Source organism: Natator depressus, chromosome 11 (genome assembly GCF_965152275.1).
Source record: "Natator depressus isolate rNatDep1 chromosome 11, rNatDep2.hap1, whole genome shotgun sequence".
In the NCBI taxonomy this organism is placed as follows: Eukaryota; Metazoa; Chordata; order Testudines; family Cheloniidae; genus Natator; species Natator depressus.
The window spans coordinates 68,709,483-68,730,373 of record NC_134244.1 but is presented as its reverse complement, the minus strand read 5'-3'; the positions used below and the strand labels follow the sequence as shown (position 1 = coordinate 68,730,373).

The 20,891-nt window shown below is 41.4% G+C and overlaps 1 protein-coding gene across 23 annotated transcripts in view; it reads left to right on the top strand.

The window, feature by feature from the left end:
• Nucleotides 1–520: 520 nt before the first annotated feature.
• The window catches only part of LRRFIP1 (LRR binding FLII interacting protein 1), a 184,502-nt gene continuing 164,131 nt past the window's right edge, over nt 521–20,891 (top strand). For 19 of the 23 annotated variants that reach the window (XM_074968143.1, XM_074968142.1, XM_074968123.1 and 16 more), the window contains exon 1: nt 522–687. In XM_074968143.1, the coding sequence (XP_074824244.1) occupies nt 598–687 (90 nt within the window). In that variant the 5' untranslated portion in view covers nt 522–597. Of the gene's footprint in view, nt 688–20,891 lie in introns of all 23 variants that reach the window. The other 4 variants (XM_074968146.1, XM_074968148.1, XM_074968129.1 and 1 more) reach the window with 3 other exon arrangements.

Sequence of the window (20,891 nt, the reverse complement as noted above, 5' to 3'; positions counted from 1 at the left end):
CCCCTGCTTCATTCAATGAACAGGAAGAGCCTTCCCTAAAGCCCCTCCCCACTCCATACCCCCTCCTTACCTCCCTGCCCATCTCCTCAAAGAGCCTCCCTACCTCATAGCCCCTCCCCACCCATCTCCCCAGAGCCCCTCTCTGCCCCATCCCACCCTGCTAGGATGACCAGATGTCCCCATTTTAGAGGGACAGTCCTGATATTTGGGGCTTTTTCTTATATAGGCACCTATTACCCCACCCCCTGTCCCAATTCTTCACACTTTCTGGTCACCCTACACCCTCCCAACCACCCCTCCCCACTCCACAGCCCCTCCCAATCTCACCCATCTCCCCACGGCCCCTCCCCACCTCACCCCATCCAGCTCATCACAGCCCCTCCCCACTCCACAACCCCTCCCTAGCGCCCCGCCCATTGCAGCAAAGCCCCGCCCATGCCTCCTCAACCCCTCCCATCTCCCCTCCGTCGTGCTGGGCGGTTGAGCCCCGCCCCGCCGTGACGCGCTGTGCGTAGCCGCCGGCGGGCGCGGGGCGGCAGCGGCAGCGGCAGCTCGTGCCGGAGCGGGGCCAGCAGTGGCGGTTGGTCGCGCGCGGCGATGGGGACGCAGGGGGCCGGGCGGAAGCGGCTCCCCAACCGGGAGCGGCTGACGGCGGAGGACGATGCGCTCAACCAGATCGCCCGGGAGGTGAGGCGCGGAGCGGGCCGGGCTGGGCTCGGGGGCTGCCCGTCCCTCCGGCCGCCCTGACGCGGAACGGAAATGGGGGGGGGGGCGGCCCTGCTCGGCGGTCGCAGGGATCGGGACTAGGGCTGGGGGACAGACGGGGGTGGCCGTGGAGCCTGGGGGCTGCGGGCTGGAGGTGACATGCGGGGGCAGGCCGGACGGGCGGTGACGGGCGGAGCTGTGCCTCGCCTTGGGGGTTCCAGGCCCTTGAGGTGGCCCAGGGAGGGCCGGGGGTGTGTAATAAATAGCGGTCCCTCGGGGACGGGTTGTGGCTGGGCGGGGGAGGAGCCGCCGCTGCTGCTTGTCACTCGCTGCTGCCTCAGGGGCTTTCCTGAAAGTGACCGCAGGTGCCGTCTGCTCCTGCTGTCAGGTGCCTTTGCCTCCCCGGCTGCGGGCTGCCTCTGCGCGGCTGGTGTGTCTACACGCGGCCCGCCGTGAACGTGGCCACGGTGCAGAGCCTGTCTTCCCCCACTCCTAAAGTCCCCAGCTTTCCACAGCACACTGTTTCCAGACTTTCGTTGACTTGCTGTTCAGTATGAATTATTTTATCTTGCGGTATGAGGAGAATTGTTACAATGTAAAGGCAGGAATGTAACCTGCTCCCATGTGATCGGCTTTTTGCCTGGGGTTTTCATGCCCCTTCAGTCTATTGAGTTTCACCCAAGGCTGGTTTAATAGGGGGGTGGTCTGGTTTCAGGCCTACACTGTGGCTGGAACCCTGACACGCCTGTCCAGTGGAATGATGCTCTCTATTTTGCTTGCACTGTGAAATTACAAGTTTTTACTAGCATAAAGGAAATGCCTTGACTATACGATTCAGAGGAAAGTGCAGGAAGCTTTCCAATTGCTGTGGATTTTGTCAGTGAAATGAGTGATGAAGATGGGTAATATACACTTCTAGATTTTGTAAGAAATAGATCTTGAGTATCTGTGAGACTCAACCATATTTTAAAATTCTTTTTATCATGTGAATTGTGTGTTTGGGTTTTGTGACCATAATATTTGGCTAACTTGTATATTAAATAAGTATGTATTTAAACTGACCCATTTAGTCATACTTCGTTACTTATCCTATACCCTTGGAAGTTTAAGCTAGAATGGGACGCTGGGCTCTTCTGCATAGTTTTCCCTTTTGTCAGTGGCTTTAATTGTTATTTTTGTAATTAAGATTTTCCACATGATCAAAATTTTAAAACTCAGTATATTGGAACATACATAAAACCAGGTGTTAGTAGTAGTTTAAATCTCCAGACTTGCCTTCTGCCCTGATAAACTCTATTTTATGCGAGGTTTCAGAGTAGCAGCCGTGTTAGTCTGTATTCGCAAAAAGAAAAGGAGTACTTGTGGCACCTTAGAGACTAACAAATATATTTTAGCATAAGCTTTCGTGAGCTACAGCCACTGAATGCATCCGATGAAGTGAGCTGTAGCTCACGAAAGTGTATGCTCAGATAAATTTGTTAGTCTCTAAGGTGCCACAAGTACTCCTTTTCTATTTTAAGCGTTACAGAGGAATCTGAATTGAGAGCATTTATCTGGTTGAATGCAGTTGGGAACCAATGTAGAGTGGCCCCTTATCAGTTAGTGTTATAAGAAGCAACTTTATAATAAAGGTGGAGTACAGCCTGTATGCTGAAATCCCTGCATTGCTACCCTATGCCATGCCATTTGTCTTAAAAGCTTGTATAAACTTGCGTTATTTCTTTTTTTCTCAGCTAGGAGACAGCCACATGTAATTACAAGGCTTCAGATAAAAAGCAAAGACTATGCCAGAAATTCTATGGTAAAGAGTCAGAAACATTATTTAGCTGGTATTTTTTTATCTCTTAATGATATGCTGTGTATATAAGTAAACATTTTTAGGGCAGTCTCTATTATAGGCACTAATCCAATTGCAGCAAAGAGCAAAATTTTGGGTGAGTAAACCTTGCCAGTTGAAAGGAGGTGATTTTCTTTTTCAGGCTTTGTTTCACACTTCTGTGATGAAAAATGTCTTAAAGACATAACATTGTGTGTGATATTAATTTGCACTATAGACAGCTTCATATGGGATTTAAGAGTCAAGAAGTCTGAGGCCTGTAGGTTGGCTTGACATAAACATTAAGGGCTAGATCCTGCAAGGTCCTGAGTGCCCACAGTTGCCCCTGACTTAAATGGAAGCTTAGAGCTCTCAGCACCTTAGAGCAGTGATTCTCAGAGACCTTTCCAGACTACTGTACCCCTTTCGGAGTCTGTTTTATCTTGTATACCCCAAGTTTCACGTCACTTAAAAACTACTTGCTTACAAAATCAGACAAAAATATAGAAGTGTCACAGTGCACTATTACTGAAAAAATGCTTACTTTCTCATTTTTACTATATATTTATAAAATCATGACCCCTGGGTTGAGAAACATTGATATAGTGTACAGACGCTCCCTGACTTAGGCAATTGTTCTGTTCCGGAACGCCTTGCGTAACTCGAATTTTGCATAAATCGGAAATGTATTCCCGACCATTATGCAAAAAACAAACAAACAAAACCTAATATTTTTAGCTTACAGAACTTTTTCCGTAAGTGCAGATTTGCATAAGTTGGGTCTTGCGTAACCCGGGGAGCGTCTGTATATAGCAGTATCAACAAGTCATTGTCTGTATGAAATTTTAGTTTGTACTGACTTTGCTAGCACTTTTCATGTAGCCTGTTGTAAAACTAGGCAACTATCTACATGAGTTGATGTACACCCTGGCAGACCTCTGCATACCCTCAGGGGTACGCATACCCCTGGTTGAGAACCAGTGCCTTTTAGAGGATGAAGCCCTAAACATCCAATGAACAAATTTTACATGAAGTAAGATAAGATTCTGATTGGCTGCTAGGATGGAGTACAAGTATATTGTCCACCCTTTTCTTGATTAGAAATAGGGGTGTACAGAGTGAGAGCAGCAAGCAGTAATAAGATTTTGGACGGCCACAGGCACCCCATACATACAAGTTATGTATTTTGCTCACATCAGTTATTTATTTGTATTGGCCGGAGATATCCTGACTCTAGAATCTGAATTTCTTTTCTGTATATGGTGCATTTCACTGGTGACTTCTTGATAGCATTCCGAGGTGTAAGTTAAGTATACTTTGATAGAACAACATAGTAATATTTTTTACATGCACAGTTGTTAATTATTAATTCCCTAGCTTTGCAAAATTGTATCCTGAGGGATTAGAGACATAATAATTCTAGCACAGTTGTCTGCTTTAGGAAGAGACCTGATATCAAAGTGCAAATTTATAAAATATAAAACAGAAAAGTTACATTAACATCCAGGGTGTTGATCCATTTATGATCTTGGAGCACCACTTAAGCCTACAGTATTTTAAAGTGTTTATGTATAGGAGAAACATTACTTAGTGCCAACAGAAAAGGAGTACTTGTGGCACCTTAGAGACTAACAAATTTATTTGAGCGTAAGCTTTCGTGAGCTGCAGCTCACTTCATCGGATGCATTCAGTGGAAAATACAGTGGGGAGATTTATATACATAGAGAACATGAAACAATGGGTGTTACCATACACACTGTAACGAGAGTGATCACTTAAGGTAAGCTATTACCAGCAGGAGAGCGGGGTGGAAAAAACCTTTTGTAGTGATAATCAAGGTGGGCCATTTCCAGCAGTTGACAAGAACGTCTGAGGAACAGTAAAAAGAAAAGGATGCATCCGATGAAGTGAGCTGTAGCTCACGAAAGCTTATGCTCAAATAAATTTTAGTCTTTAAGGTGCCACAAGTACTCCTTTTCTTTTTGCGAATACAGACTAATACGGCTGCTACTCTGAAACCTGAGGAACAGTAGGGAGTGGGGGGGGAATAAACATGGGGAAATAGTTTTACTTTGTGTAATGAACCACCCACTCCCAGTCTCTATTCAAGCCTAGGTTAATTGTATCCAGTTTGCAAATTAATTCCAATTCAGCAGTCTCTCGTTGGCATCTGTTTTTGAAGTTTTTCTTGTTGAAGAATTGCCACTTTTAGGTCTGTAATCGAGTGACCAAAGAGATTGCAGTGTTCTCCAACTGGTTTTTGAATGTTATAATTCTTGACGTCTGATTTTTGCCCATTTATTCTTTTACATAGAGACTGTCCCGTTTGCCCAATGTACATGGGCATGTACATTTGCTGGCACATGATGGCATATATCACATTGGTAGATGTGCAGGTGAAAGAGCCTCTGATAGTGTGGCTGATGTGATTAGGCCCTATGATGGTGTCCCCTGAATAGATATGTGGGCACAGTTGGCAATGGGCTTTGTTGCAAGGATAGGTTTCTGGGTTAGTGGTTCTGTTGTGTGGGGTGTGGTTGCTGGTGAGTATTTGCTTCAGGTTGGGGGGCTGTCTGTAAGCTAGGACTGGCCTGTTTCCCAGGATCTGTGAGAGTGATGGGTCGTCCTTCAGGATAGGTTGTAGATCCTTGATGATGCGCTGGAGAGGTTTTAGTTGGGGGCTGAAGGTGATGGCTACTGGCGTTCTGTTTTTTTTCTTTGTTGGGCCTGTCCTGTAGTAGATGACTTCTGAGTACTCTTCTGGCTCTGTCAATCTGTTTCTTCACTTCAGCAGGTGGGTATTGTAGTTGTAAGAATGCTTGATCGAGATCTTGTAGGAGTTTGTCTGTGTCTGAGGGGTTGGAGCAAATGCGGTTGTATTGTAGACCTTGGCTGTAGACAATGGATCGTGTGCTGTGATCTGGGTGAAATCTGGAGGCATGTAGGTAGGAATAGCGGTCAGTAGGTTTCCAGTATAGGGTAGTGTTTGTGACCATCGCTTGTTAGCACCGTAGTGTCCAGGAAGTGGATCTCTTGTGTGGACTGGACCAGGCTGAGGTTGATGGTGGGATGGAAATTGTTGAAATCATGGTGGAATTCCTCAAGGGCCTCTTTTTTCCATGGGTCCAGATGAAGAGGATGTCATCAATATAGCGCATGTAGAGTAGGGGCATTAGGGGACGAGAGCTGCGGAAGCACTGTTCTAAGTCAGCCATAAAAATGTTGGCATACTGTGGGGCCATGCGGGTACCCATAGCAGTGCCGCTGATTTGAAGGTATACGTTGTCCCCAAATGTGAAATAGTTATGGGTGAGGACAAAGTCACAAAGTTCAGCCACCAGGTTTGCTATGACATTATCGGGGATACTGTTCCTGATGGCTTGTAGTCCATCTTTGTGTGGAATGTTGGTGTAGAGGGCTTCTACCTCCATAGTGGCCAGGATGGTGTTTTCAGGAAGATCACCGATGGATTGTAGTTTCCTCAGGAAGTCAGTGGTGTCTCGAAGATAGCTGGGAGTGCTGGTAGCATAGGGCCTGATGGGGGAGTCTACATAGCCAGACAGTCCTGCTGTCATGGTGCCAATGTCTGAGATGATGGGGCGTCCAGGATTTCCATGTTTATGGATCTTGGGTAGCAGATAGAATACCCCAGGTCAGGGTTCCAGGGGTGTGTCTGTGCGGATTTGTTCTTGTGCTTTTTCAGGGAGTTTCTTGAGCAAATGGTGGAGTTTCTTTTGGTAACCTTCAGTGGGATCAGAGGGTAATGGCTTGTAGAAAGTGGTGTTGGAGAGCTGCCTAGCAGCCTCTTGTTCATATTCTGACCTATTCATGATGACGACAGCACCTCCTTTGTCAGCCTTTTTCATTATGATGTCAGAGTTGTTTCTGAGGCTGTGGATGGCATTGTGTTCTGCACGGCTGAGGTTATGGGGCAAGTGATGCTGCTTTTCCACAATTTCATCCCATGCACGTCGGCAGAAGCACTCTATGTAGAAGTCCAGTCTGTTGTTTCGACCTTCAGGAGGAGTCCACCCAGAATCCTTCTTTTTGTAGTCTTGGTAGGAAGGTCTCTGTGGGTTAGTATGTTGTTCAGAGGTGTGTTGGAAATATTCCTTGAGTCGGAGACGTCGAAAATAGGATTCTAGGTCACCACAGAACTGTATCATGTTCGTGGGGGTGGAGGGGCAGAAGGAGAGGCCCCGAGATAGGACAAATTCTTCTGCTGGGCTAAGAGTATAGTTGGATAGATAGCAAAACTGCTGGTATGCCTACTGATTGTGAGGTCACCATTAATGACTGAGAACAAGAAAATTCAGGCCCTTGCTTATTCTACAGCAGTGTAGTCATAACAGTGGCTCTAGTATGAACGTTTAATGTTCATGAATTCTACAGTTTGAAATAGGTATCTGACATAACCTCTGTGCATGTATTTGAGTTAACAAGCAGCTAAGCTAATATCAACTTTTTAAGCAGTGTAAACAACTTACAGTGCAAATCAATATTACAACCTCTTTGGAGAAGAAAATGGTAATAAAGGCCTTGATCTTGTGCTTACTGAAGCTGATGGCAAAAGCTTGCATTGACTGTAATGATGCAGGATCAAGGTCGTAGGCCCTGGTTCTGCATGATATCAGGCATGTGTCTGGCTTTAAGCATCTGAGTCGTCTGATTGAATTCAGTGGATTATTTGTGATTAAATTTAAGTGCATCATCATGTTTAAGGAATTTGCTGAATCGGGTTCTTGTGTTAAAATGCCATTACAAAAAAGTTGATACTTATTCCCAGTTGTGCTTGACTTAGCCTATATAGTTTTGTAGGGAGCGGACTTCATTTATAATACGACAGTCTTCCATGTCTTTGCTTTCTATTACATGTTCATGTCCTAGTTTCAGCTTTACCCAGAAAGTTGTGTACTGCTTCCCTATCCCAAAGTATTTCCAAAGGGAAACAGTAAGTGTGATCCCTATGTTATCTGGAATTTAACTGGATAAAGGACCGATCCATTCAACTGAAATTCTTTAATCACTTTTATCTCCCATCTTTTCCACTGGGCTATAGGATTGAGGTCTGGAAAGTTGAGAGTTTTCTCATATTATTTTTAACTGCCTGTACCATACAGTTTCAATCATGTGAGTTGGATAGTGTAACTGTCATAATTCTTTATTATTATTGCCTTGTCTCCCACTCAGGGGTAGAGTGAATACATTTGTTATGCAGTATTTGGTTTTTTAGTGTTCTATTTCTATTCTATAGAGGTTTTTACCACGTTTGTCACATAGTATCTGAATGCATTTTGGAGTGTGACTAACATCTGTCTAAAACTTCTGGGATCAATTTGTCCAAAAAATTTGTAGCATCCTCTTGTTTCCATCATAGTGATGATAGCTAGAAAAAAGCTGATGTTAAGATGGGTGACAGTGTTTATGCCAGCTCTTCCAGCCTCTCTACAGTCACTCCCTCATGTTTTGGCAGAGTTCTGAGACATTTATGGTTTCTGATGTGGGTTTTCTCTCTATTTTTCAGTCTGTGTATGAAGTCCACAAGCTTTTCTACTTCCTTCAACCATCATCCCTTGCCGTTGTTAGCTTGCAGCCATGGAAGCTTGTAAATTATAGAGTATATTCTAGTAACTTATTTTGTCATGTTCAAATTGCGTATAGGTAGTCTAGTGGCCATATCAGTCCTTGAATTTGAAGACCATAACTCCCTACCCTAGTATAAACTTATCTAAAATGCAGGTGGAAACAAAGCATGGCATTTATCACCTCTACAGGATATGAGAGAGCAGTTTTAGGAGGAAGCAACTATGAACCAATGAAAGGAAACTGTATAAGTGAAGCAAATTGTAATGACAGCATTTTTTGTACTCAGGATTGACACTTCTTTCTCTGGAGCGGTCTCTACGCTGGGACTCGTTAGCTGTTTTCTTGCCATTGATTTAGCTCTGATGGAAGCACTAGCATAGACCCACTGCAGACATTTTTACCACCAGGTTGTTTATGGTGGTAAGAATGTTTGCAGACTGTCTACAGTAACATTTCCAATAGTGTGAAAATAGTTTAATGATATTTCACATTTCTCCTTCAGTTCTTTCTTCTGCACTGTAGCTCTGGCTAAACGGATAACATTAATCAGATGTAACTTTTTTGCTACTGATTTAATTAATTTGGGGATTAAATGAATTGCAGACTTGTAAATATATTTACAGATGAACTCCCAAGGTAAAAAAAAAAAAAATTATATGCTACTCTGAATTTCTAATACACAGAAAGATGTCTTCCACTGAGGATTTTATTTTGTATATACTAATCTCTCCATCACCAAAACTGTTTCTCTTTGATTGTGTCAATGCTTAAAGGTGAGAAGAAAGGTGATCAATGAAAGGTTTCTCTTTCATATTCTGTCACAGACCAGTGATGATGCTAGCAGATTATTCTGTGTTTAGGTCAATGAAGACTGTTAGATTTTGCTAACACTGCTGGCAAGTATTTCTGGAGGGGAATAATACGGTCTGTCAGTTCAGTAATCCATGAGTACTGTGCCAGTCTGGCCAGAAGTACTAGTGCATGCAGAATGGAATCCTGTGTCAGAGCTTTATCCCTAATACAGTCACTTGTCAAGGCATACCCTACATTATGACGTGGTATCTACATTTTTGTGGGGCCTGGTTGTCTGATATTTCCCTGTACAGTGCAGATGGGACTGACAATTTGGTGAAGCGAACTTGAGGAAGCACTCTTTCTTCAGGTATACTTTTCTCTTGCTGACTTCCACTCTGTGCTTTTTTCATTCGTTGTTAATAATGTTAAATGGATATAGAGGAGTCTAGTAAATGTAGCAAGGAAATTCATGTCAGCTGCATAAATGAAGTAGTTCTGCTACAGGTATATATTTATATTTATTATTTGCTTAAGTTAGGCACACAAGACAGTAAGTTACTATTTTTATGAGGTGGTCTAGAAAAGTCAGTTATACATCACAATGCTGGCATTTTGAATGCAAACTTTGATACTCCTAAAAATCAATACTGGGTTTCGTTATCTGTGTGCGGGAAAACTTGTCCTCATTTCTGCTTCTTTTTTTTTTTGTTCGTGTGACCATTAAAAAGAACCCTTTGTCTATAAAATTGAAGAGGGCAGTAATTAGTTCTGGAAAACTTTTTTTAAGTCACTTTCTTTCTATTAAAGTTGGTATAATGTTATGAGAATGTTTTCAGATCTCAAATTTACAGTATTTATTATATTTAGTTACTTGACCAGTTGTCAAGAACACTATCAACTTGTTTTTGTGTTGCTTTAAAAAAGGAAAAAAGTTTTCATTATCAATTTCAGTGAAATTGGGTTTAAATGTTCCTTTGCATCATCTGCAGTCCACAAATTGTGGTACTGTGCTAGTGCATGGGAAGCAGAATGTGTGGCTCACTAGAAATAACTACAAATTAAAGTGAAACTGACTAGACAGTCTTCCTTGTTCAAGCTGAGTGAGATACATACAAAATATTAAAATAATCCTAAATTGTGAAAAGACATAACTTCTCATTATGATAAACCGTGGTATATGTATGTAGATGGAGACTTTTTTAAAACTATGACCTGGGTTTTGAATGATCTTTAATAAGACATTGGGGAGGACTGCCGAGGTTAACCAGCAGGGGGTTTTGTTTGTTAGTTTTACTGTTTTCATCACAGGTTGATGTTACCCACTTAGCTCCTAATATTGGAAACCATGGAGCACCACTCCAACTGCAGTCAACTTCCTACCGAAGCAAATACATTTATTTTTAGTTTTAATCTGATAGATTCCTTTCAAGAACTCTGAAGATCCAAACATTTGAAGTTCATTTGTTCCAGTTGGAAATTTCATTGTTTTTTCTAATGTTCCCTCTGCTTTCTTAGAGTTCTCATGGGTTATGTCTGGTCAGAGGGCAGATGATAAATGATTTCCTGTAAAATTATTATACAAAAAATTGGGTGACCTGCCAATGGAAGGTGGACATCAGTAACCAGTGTTTATTCCCAAGACTGAGTGCGTCCAATCAATGCTTTGTAAACCAGAGTGCATTTTGGGCATCATAGCACAACATTTATCAGAGAGAAAGCAGAACTGGCTTTATATCTCCTTGCTAGAGTAAAGCAGAACATTATGGAAGCTACTAGAGTCCATGTAGGCCTGATCCTGAACCCATTCAATCCAGTCATCAGTGACTTCGATGCAAGGATTAGGCCCATAAAGAGGAAGCTGTAGTTGCCAGTAGGATAGTGGGAAGTGTTCCCATTACTAAAAGGTTAGTAGTTTATGGAGTAAATGTGCGCTAATTCTTTTATGATCTTCCCATCTCTTCTAAGGTAAGGTATTGTCCCTATATAGCCAATGAGCAGCACTGATTTTAGAGGTCACTTCCCATCCTCTTTCAGAGGAAATGCTCAGTCAAAGCATTGTGTAGTTTTAGAATTGAGACAAAACCCTAAAATCCATATAATCAAAATGAAATGGAGGGTCTTCTAAACTATAATCCACCTAACAACATGCATATTGCTTCTTCGATAATTGGTTATCTGTTTTGGGTATACTTCTGGCCTGAATCCTGCTCAGCTGTTCCATGACTGGCTGAGGAAACAGCTGTTTTGGAACCCTGGATCCTATTGCAGTCAAGCATGAGACTTGTGTAAGAATTGAAAGTACGTAGAAATCCATGCCTGATCCCAGGTAGTGTTTATCTGCAGGACTCAGTGTTTACTCTGAAACTTTTGTCTATCCTACCCTAGAAAAGCAATGTTCTGAATTGATTGTGTTATAAAATTGGGAGTCAGAGGAGTGCTTTCAAAGTGGTATTTAGATGACCTAACCACCAGAACAAAGATCAGATGCCTTCCACAGCAGGCCTGCAACAAGAAAAGAAACATTTGTCCTTACTGGGGTACAGTCAGGTCACCATGCCCACAGCAGCAGGCTTCCAGGCTCACAATACGTCAATCTAGATGGACTCAGTAACCAAAGCTTAAAATAGCTTCTCTGAAATGCCAGCTGTTCCCTCACTTCTACACTTAAACTACCTTTGAGGGGAAGATGAACCTTACTGCTCACCTCTGATAAGAGAGGAAAATATTACCTTCAACAGTCATGAGGTAACTTTAATGCTGTCAGCACTTGCATTTACAAGTTTAGCTTAGGAGGTCAAAGAAAGGGATAGTTGCACTGGCATTCCAGCTTGTAGCGCTACATATTTTTGACTTCATCTGATGCATTTAAATATCTGACTCAAGTCCATAGGCATGAATGGCTCATTTTAGTCTTGACAGATACAAAAAAATCATGTTTAAGCTTGGATGTTGGTCACGTTGTCATAGTGATAAGGGGAGGGTGCTTTATAAAAGTAATTCACAAGTTTTGCCTCTCAGGAGGTTGGTTTGCTTTTGCTCTTTCGTTACACTTAAAAAGTGTAGGACAAAGGAGAGGCAGGATTTTTCTGACTAAAAATAATGCGCACATATTCTAGAATGTAAGTACTAAATCAGGAGAAATGGAACACTTGAAAATAATTCACAGTTGATTTGCAAGACTGAAGCCTGAGCAATATCAGCCACTTCTTCAGTGCATTATAATAATCCAGACTTATTGAAATGTGGGAATAGGGAACATCAGTGTTAATATAGTGGCCAATATTGATAGTATTGCAGGGAATTCAAAGGAAAAAAACACTAAATGGTAGGATGACCTTAAGAAAACTTAACATGTTTTGTATGGCAAAATGAAATTAACTATGGGCATTTGAAAGATGTAAATTTCTAGGAGAAGATGAATTAGTGGCCAAGAGAGTGCTAAGAAGCAAGTAGATGAAATTATGCAGAGGAAAGCATGAGATGTCAGGAAAAAAACATTTGTCTGACTGTCTTCCAAACATGTTGTGAAAGCTCTGTTAGTCAAAACTAGACTGCCTGGTCAAAGAGCAGAAGTACATAGTATAGGAAACAATCCTGCATTGGCAGGAGAATGGACGAGGTGACCTAACCACTGAGATTATGTCTGACATTGTTGTCAGCCAGTCAGAGAACTTGGTTTCCAGAGTTCAGTTCCAAAGCCATTTCACAAATGTGATTGGATGCATTTTAAGATAATTGTCTTTGAAAAGTTATTAAATAAATGCACTTAGGCTAGCGGTGTGTTGGAAATGCAAATGATTAACACACAGGTGACCGGAAATTAGGCACAACTTGGAGAGTCCTGCTACTTGGCTAGATGGAACAAATGGTGAGTAGGACTTAGTGCAACAAAAATTTGACCTCAAAAGTTAGTTGGTGTTTTCCTCCTGTTACATGTAGCAGGAGGATAACTAACTACTATAGAGGAAAGGAAGAGCTAGAATGATAGTTACTAAAATTTCTGGGAATACCAGGATTTAATTGTCTTGGAAGGTGATGGCCCCTCAACAACCAATACTTTCCTGCTAGTTGTCAGTGTTTTATCTCTTGTTGGCTTAAATGTGGTTCTCAGAGATAAATGTCTAGCCACTAACACATTTGACCAACGGTAAGCATTTGGAGTGTCACTCTCCTTTGCACTGCTGCTTTCAACCCAAAATTGTCATGTGCACAACTTAGCTGTACTGTCTTATAGTGGACATTCTATATCAGAAGGTGCAAGTAAGGGTTATGTTGGAACTTGTAGTTCTGTTTTCAGATTCTCATAACTTTTGGAAAATGTAATTTTTTCTTAACTCAGAAGTAATTATGGAAAACTTGAGCAAAATTGGAAGTCTTGTTTCTGATTTATGGAAAGATGAAAACTATTTTTTTTTAAAGACAGTTCTTTGCTTACAACTCAAATGGCTGAGCTTTATGGTCTGAAATATTTAGAATAGCTAGTCTGATGACTGACCTTTTGTTACCAAAAATCGCCTCTAAAATTCAGCTATTAGTATAGGTGGTAGTAAATTGTGCTAATTTGGGGAGTTAACAATACTATTTAGTATCTTAGCTAATTGCTGCATAAAAAGTTATTGCAATAGAACTTCCAGGTGTTTCTGCACACAATGCAGAGTCAGCCTGTGGCACCCGTTGCCAAGGGATGTTGTGAAGGCTAAAAGAATAACTGGGTTCAAAAGTTGGGTAAGTTCATGGAGGATAGGTCCATCCATGGCTATTAGACAGTATGGTCAAGGATGCAACCCAATCTCTGGGTTTATGGCTGTGACTGCCAGAAGCTGGGATTAGATGAGAGGGGAAAGATGCCCTGTCCTCTTCATTCCTTCTGAAGTGCCTGCCATTGGCCACTGTGAGAAATCAGGGTACTGGGCTAAATGGATCATTGGTCTGACCTCTTAAGGCTGAAGTGTAGTCTGCCATTATGATTCTTTAGGGTGCAATTTAAGAGAGGATTGACCCATTTAATCACTTCTGTTTACTGCTGCTATGCATCTGAGGGGAGTCAACAACATTTCATGCTCTATGGCATTAAATACTGTGGTGAGATCCAATAAAATAAATGGTTGCCCTTTGGCCAACAGGTCGTCATCCAGAATCTGTGCTATGTTGCCCACTCATTTTCTACCACTTTTATCTTCTTGTTCCCTTCCCCCACCACTAATCCCTTGTTCCTCCAGTGAACACCACTGTATGTCTAGTACTGAGACCTAAACCTTCTTCAGTGTTGCCATTTTTATTGTCTTGTAACAATACCTTAGGTAAAATGTTAACATACTTCCAGTGCTCTAAGGTGGTTTCCTGGCAGCTGTGCAGTTTCTCTGAGTAAATATTTAGCATTTTATTTTTGTATTGTATGTTTCTGCACAAGAAATCAGAGCCTCTTGGTTAACCAAAATTACCAAGCGCATTGCCGCTTGTGTTTAAGTTTCTTGATACTTAGCAATTAGATAGGGCAGTGCTCATTGTCATTGGAAATACAAAAACAGTGGTTAAATGTTAGAGCCAACAATTATGTTTCTTTTGTGCTGTCATAATGTTTGTGTTGCATGTTAAGTAGAGTAAATTACCTTGCCTAAATGTAATTCATTGCCAAATGAATGAGCTAGTGGATATAAACACAAATTACTTTTGGTTTCCTCAAAAATCTGTTTTCTCATTGAATTAAAGCTTACGTTCTGAAATGTATTTGCACATAAACATGTTTTAGGTAAATGTAGATTCTGCAAGGAAGTGCAAGTAGATGTCCCTATTTTATTGAAATTGAGCTTTATGTAAAGGCTTCTTGTTAATGTATTTTATTGAGTTAGCTAGTTTGTAGCTAACGTGTTTTTGTACTAGTTGAAATTAAAATATGTGGTGGTATTATCTGTAAAGCGGGAAGTTTTTCTGCGGATGCTATGTAGAGAATTCTTGCTGTCACTTGGCTGCCTTAAACTGTTAGATTCTGTCTGTGTAAGCCCTGACCTCTAAGGGCTATGATTCCTTTCCTCCCACAAATACTCTGGCCATTATTACATTTTCGGTAACCTTTCCCATCTCCAATATTTGACTTCAGTTAAGCATTTTGTATTTGATTTTTGCTTCCCTCCTCTGTTTCCACTTTGTCCTCTTCACGACCCAAAATTTTCTTAGGATCCCAATCCCTACCTAAATTAGTATATTTATATCTAGGAGAGTCTCCCTCTTCCATCCATCTTTGCCAGTCTTATCTACTAGGCAGTATCAAAGTACTAGCATATTACGTGAGCTAAAAGTTGACTGAAGTTTTTGAACTCAGGTCAGATAGATTTCAGGCATTCCCACTTGAGTCTTCTAATTATGGAACATTTATCAGTTAATGTACCAAGACAGCAGGGGAACAGAGAGAATCTTATGTTTCACACAACAGAATTCCAATGCTTTTTTCTGGTGTCAATCTTAAGGATAACTTTTTACTATTTACACCATCATGAAGCACTTCTTCATGTCAGCTGCCCCTTTAAAATAATGCATTGTAAACCTTAATGTACATTACCTTAAGTACCTTACACTACCTTATGTACATTACAAATACCTTTGAGCCTTCAGCAGAAAATTTGAAATCTAATTGACTTGTCACTTTGCATGGCTCTGAACAGTGAGAATAATGAAGTCACTTTCACATTTGTCTTTAGTCACTGTTGCTTTGAGGTCTCAGAGCTTCAGTGTTTGGGTTGCAAATGCTGCAGGGAAAATTGTTTTGGTTAAGAATAACTGAATTCTTTCTTTTGGTGTTAGGTTTCATATATGCTTTCAGAAAATGTAAGTTCTGGCCCAAATTTGAATGGTCCCTTTAAATCTATTGTGCTGTATAATTTTGTGTCTCATCGTTTATTTTCAATAGAATACCAGTTGTCGTGTATGAAACCCGTGGACGTAATCAGGCCTTGGTTTCTTTGCTTTGTTGAGTATACTGTTCAGCACTGAAGAGGTTAAATACTGCTAAATGTGCTGAACCAACATCTGTTGAAAATTGGAAAGGGCTTCTGGGACTTGTCCAGTTTGCCCAATGTACATGGCAGAGAGGCATCGCCGGCACATGATGGCATATATCACATTGGTAGATGTGCAGGTGAGCGAGCCTCTGATAGTGTGGCCGATGTGATTAGGCCCGATGATGGTGTCCCCTGAATAGATATGTGGTCACAGTTGGCAACGGGCTTTGTTGCAAGGATAGGTTCCTGGGTTAGTGGTTCTGTTGTGTGGTGTGTGGTTGCTGGTGAATATTTGCTTCAGGTTGGGGGGCTGTCTGTAGGCAAGGACTGGCCTGTCTCCCAAGAATTGTGAGAGTGATGGGTCGTCCTTCAGGATAGGTTGTAGATCCTTGATAATGCATTGGGCAAACTGGACAGTCTCTACGTAAAAGAATAAATGGACACAAATCAGATGTCAAGAATTATAACATTCATAAACCATTCGGAGAACACTTCAATCTCTGGTCACTCGATTTCTGATCTCAGAGTGAGTATCCTTCAACAAAAATACTTTGAAAACAGACTCCAACGAGAGACTGCTGAATTGGAATTAATTTGCGAATTGGATACAATTAACTTAAGCTTAAATAGAGATTGGGAGTGGTTGAGTCATTATACTAAGTGAAACTATTTCCCCTAGTTTATTCCTCCCCCCCTCCCCCGCCACTGTTCCTCAGACGTTCTTGTTAACTCCTGGAAATGTGCTGGAAATGGGCCACCTTGATTATCACTTCAAAAGGTTTTCTCTTCCTGCACCCCACTCTCCTGCTGGTAGTAGCTCATCTTAAGTGATCACTCTCCTTACAATGTATATATATATATTTTTTTCATGGTCTGTGTGTATATATAGAATCTGCTCACTGTACTTTCCACTTTATGCATCCGATGAAGTGAGCTGTAGCTCACGAAAGCTTATGTTCAAATAAATTGGTTAGTCTAAGGTGCCACAAGTACTCCTTTTCTTTTTGCATCTATACGTTGCTTTCAGAACAAATGAACTACAGTTGTAGATTTAAGTTTGAGAATGTGTTCATCCTCCAGGGGGAGGATAGCTGGCTGCATAGAGCCTCTTATTGCCTAATCAGTCTACCAACTTAGCATACAAAAGATCAAGTGGGATAATACTGGAAGTACAGTTTCTCTTTAATAGTTTGAGGGGGTGCTGAATGCTGTTGAACTGACATCTGTCATCTTACCCATGTGTACTTCAGGGGATCCTTGCAAATGACAAGGGCTACTGAGAATGGACACAGACACCTGAAAATGTGGCCATGTGGCTATAAATACTAATTCTGTTTTCGAGACCGCGTGTGGCAGTAATGGAAAAGTAGGACTGCAATAGCCTTACCTTACTTCCCCTTCTTAATGGTCAGTTCGGGAGCAACACTTTCCCAGGGCTCAAAGCTGGCTGTTTAAAACCCACGCCTGACACCTCTGTTTACAGGACCTTCTGTCCAAAGTTATGATCCTGTGAAACAAACATAAACCTGTGCCAATTCAGCAAGCAAATAATACTACACAAACTGACATCCTGAGTCCTCAGAGTACCTTGTACCAGCTGACCCATAAATCTTTCCAGTATCCTTGCCAACCGACTGCTGAAACAAGCAAAGTCCCAAGGAGTCTTTGCAAATTAAATTCACCATTCTTTAAAGTCCACAAGAGCCTGTGCAATTGCTTTGACCCTGATGAGGTCCACACTAGTGTCAAAGTTCACGTGTCTGAGCACTGCACTAACCCATACGATGGCGTTAGTCCAGATGATGCAGACCATATAACTTATCTGCATTCATGTTCTGTCAAACGCAAAACATAATCTCCAAATCACAAATTATTACCCTGTGCCAGTAACCACAGACAGGGTCGGGATGGAGCGTGGGATTTTGTAGTATAAGGTAAAGAGAAGGCCTTTTCTGCCTTGCCTGATCCTTTTATTAACTACATTGTGCCCCTGCCTGCTAATGCAGGAGCCTGTTGCAGGCACCTGGATTATGCAGTGAGAGCTCCCCTCAAAGCAGAGCTGGTCCATTGGCTGACTGGGGACCGAATGGCTAGGCAGCAGTTCTGCAGAAAAGGACCTAGGGGTTACAGTGCACGAGAAGCTGGATATGAGTCAACAGTGTGCCCTTGTTGCCAAGAAGGCCAATGGCATTTTGGGATGTATAAGGAGGGGCATTGCCAGCAGATCGAGGGACGTGATCGTTCCCCTCTATTCAACATTGGTGAGGCCTCATCTGGAGTACTGTGTCCAGTTCTGGGTCCCACACTACAAGAAGGATGTGAAAAAATTGGAAAGAGTCCAGCGGAGGGCAACCAAAATGATTAGGGGACTGGAACACATGACTTATGAGGAGAGGCTGAGGGCACTGGGATTGTCTATAGAAAAGAAGAGTGAGGGGGGATTTGATAGCTGCTTTCAACTAGCTGAAAGGGGGTTCCAAAGAGGATGGATCTAGACTGTTCTGATTGGTAGCAGATGACAGAACAAGGAGTAATGGTCTCAAGTTGCAGTGGGGGAGGTTTAGGTTGGCTATAAGGAAAAACTTTTTCACTAGGAGGGTGGTGAAGCACTGGAATGCGTTACCTAGGGAGGTGGTGGAATCAACTTCCTTGAGGTTTTTAAAGTCAGGCTTGACAAAGCTCTGGCTGGGATGATTTAGTTGGGGATTGGTCCTGCTTTGAGCAGGGGGTTGGACTAGATGACCTCCTGAGGTCCCTTCCAACCCTGATATTCTATGATTCTATGACTGGCATCACAGGGCAGCCCAAGGGGTATGGCCTGCTTGCGAGGTCACACCCTGCAAAAAACCATGCTGACCGAGAAGGCCATTGTACCTAAAGATGTGTTTTCCGCCCCAGATAAATCCTTGTGTAAAAACAGTGGTCATGCACCAATCCCTTTGTACCTTAAGTCTACGGGAGTTATAAACTTCTGAACCCTTTATAACACTTTTCACATAGTTGCATTTTTTAAGTATGTTAATTCTAACCTGAAATATTTATTTTTATTTTTGGAGGTAGTTCCCCATTATATGGTGAGACTTTCAAAGGTGCTCAGGAAGTCTTACCATTTGATGTCATTGGGAACAGAGAGGCCATTGCTAAGCACTTATGAAAATCCCTGTATTTGTATATATTCATGTGTACAGAAATGCCTCTTAAAATGGTAAAAACTAGCATAAACCTATTAAGAAGGACAATCGTAAGATGTGTGGGGGAAGAAGATACGTTAGGAATGCTGTTACGCTATGTGAAAAACAATGGCAGCAGTCAAGATTTTCTAATTCGGTGCACTTATTGGGATATGTAATGCTTTTTATTTCTAGATTGCTAGTCCAAATCAATCCCAGGTTGCCCTTTTTAGGCTTGACAAAGGCATGAGGCTGAAATGTACTCATGGTATGCCCCAATAATCTTCTAATGCCCATAAACAAAATGAGGGATCAGCTCTTCTTTCTTAATGACCTGCTCCTCATATCAGATTAATAATCACTGTTGCCAAACGTGAGTGAGCAACCCCACAATCAGTTAAGGTGGATACAGTTGTGATTTCACAAACCCTGGACCGTAGGATCAATTGATGAACTGAGCAAGATGAAGAGGCCAATTAAAAAGGGCTCATTTGTATGTGCTCGGAGCATAATGAATTTTATAAATTGGAAGAATATGGCAAAGGCCCTAGGGACACTATACAATCTACAGTAAATGGACACTGTCATCTTTTTCCGAAAAATTAAAATAAATAGTTCGTCTTTGTATATCTGAGACACAACAGATTTTTTTTAAACTGAGGCTCATTTCTCAGCTAGGGTTAAAACCTAAGGAACTCTTTTGGAAAGAAGATAGATCAGTTAATCCATTGAAGCTCAGTCCCAGTTTGGATACTGTAATCCTATCCCACCCCCACACAAAAGCTGTCCAATCATTTCTTAAGCAACTCTGGGTTTTGGCCTTAACAGTCTGAGCTGTTGCGTTATTCAGTGCTGTTTGAGTCACTGCAAAATGACCTCTTGACATAGATTGCTAATTATGGTATATATCTTTCTGATGTCTTGTCTTGTAATGAATAGAACTTCTACAATGTTAAGAAAAATGCCAGATTGAGAATGGGTTGTGGAGCACTACTCATCAAATGTAGTCCTTATCTACTAACCAGGTAGGTTTCTACCCTGTAGGTCAGAAGTTGATGAATAGATTTAATGTGACACAAATACCAAGGAACTTATTTTTATTTTTATTTTAAAAAAAAGAAAGATGTTTTGGATATGTGAGTGTTTAAATTAAGGTTCCTAAATAAACATTTTAAGTTGAGTTTGTGCTAAATGCCAATGAATTTGTTTTAATATACAGTGTAATGCAGGTCTATAAATATTAGGTGTTCAACATGCTGTGTTTGTTGTAGAGCTATATTTATTATTTGTCATAGTTATACTAACACCACAGCTCAATTTAGCCAATATTTGCTTGAAATGCCAGTTTGCCTCTGAATATTGACACCTTTCCAGTCTCAGTTGGTTTTTTACTTATTTTCAATAACTTTTTGGAAAGATCATAATTTAATGAACAGATTTCAGTATGTAATTCAAATGTTACGGAGTTTTCTAAATTCCTGGCCCTTTGCTGGTAGACTTTAGATTTTATATAACAGGCTCAAGTCCATTGGGAATAATGGAAGATCTTTATGGGGAATAAAAAGGGCAGCCCTTTCCATTCACAAGGAGACTTGTATGTTTCAAAGCATAGGCAAAGTGTGAACAGTGATCTTTTAAAAATGTGTTTATATGCTAATTTACACTTAACGGCACCCTTGCCCATTAGAAGTATAAAAATGGGAGGAGGGGATGAAAAGGACAATATAGGGGATAATTCCTTTCTGCATACTGTGTAAGTTTTTTTTTTTTCCAGACTACTTTTGTTCCAAATACCCTTTAATTTAGGTACTGTACCTCTGAACT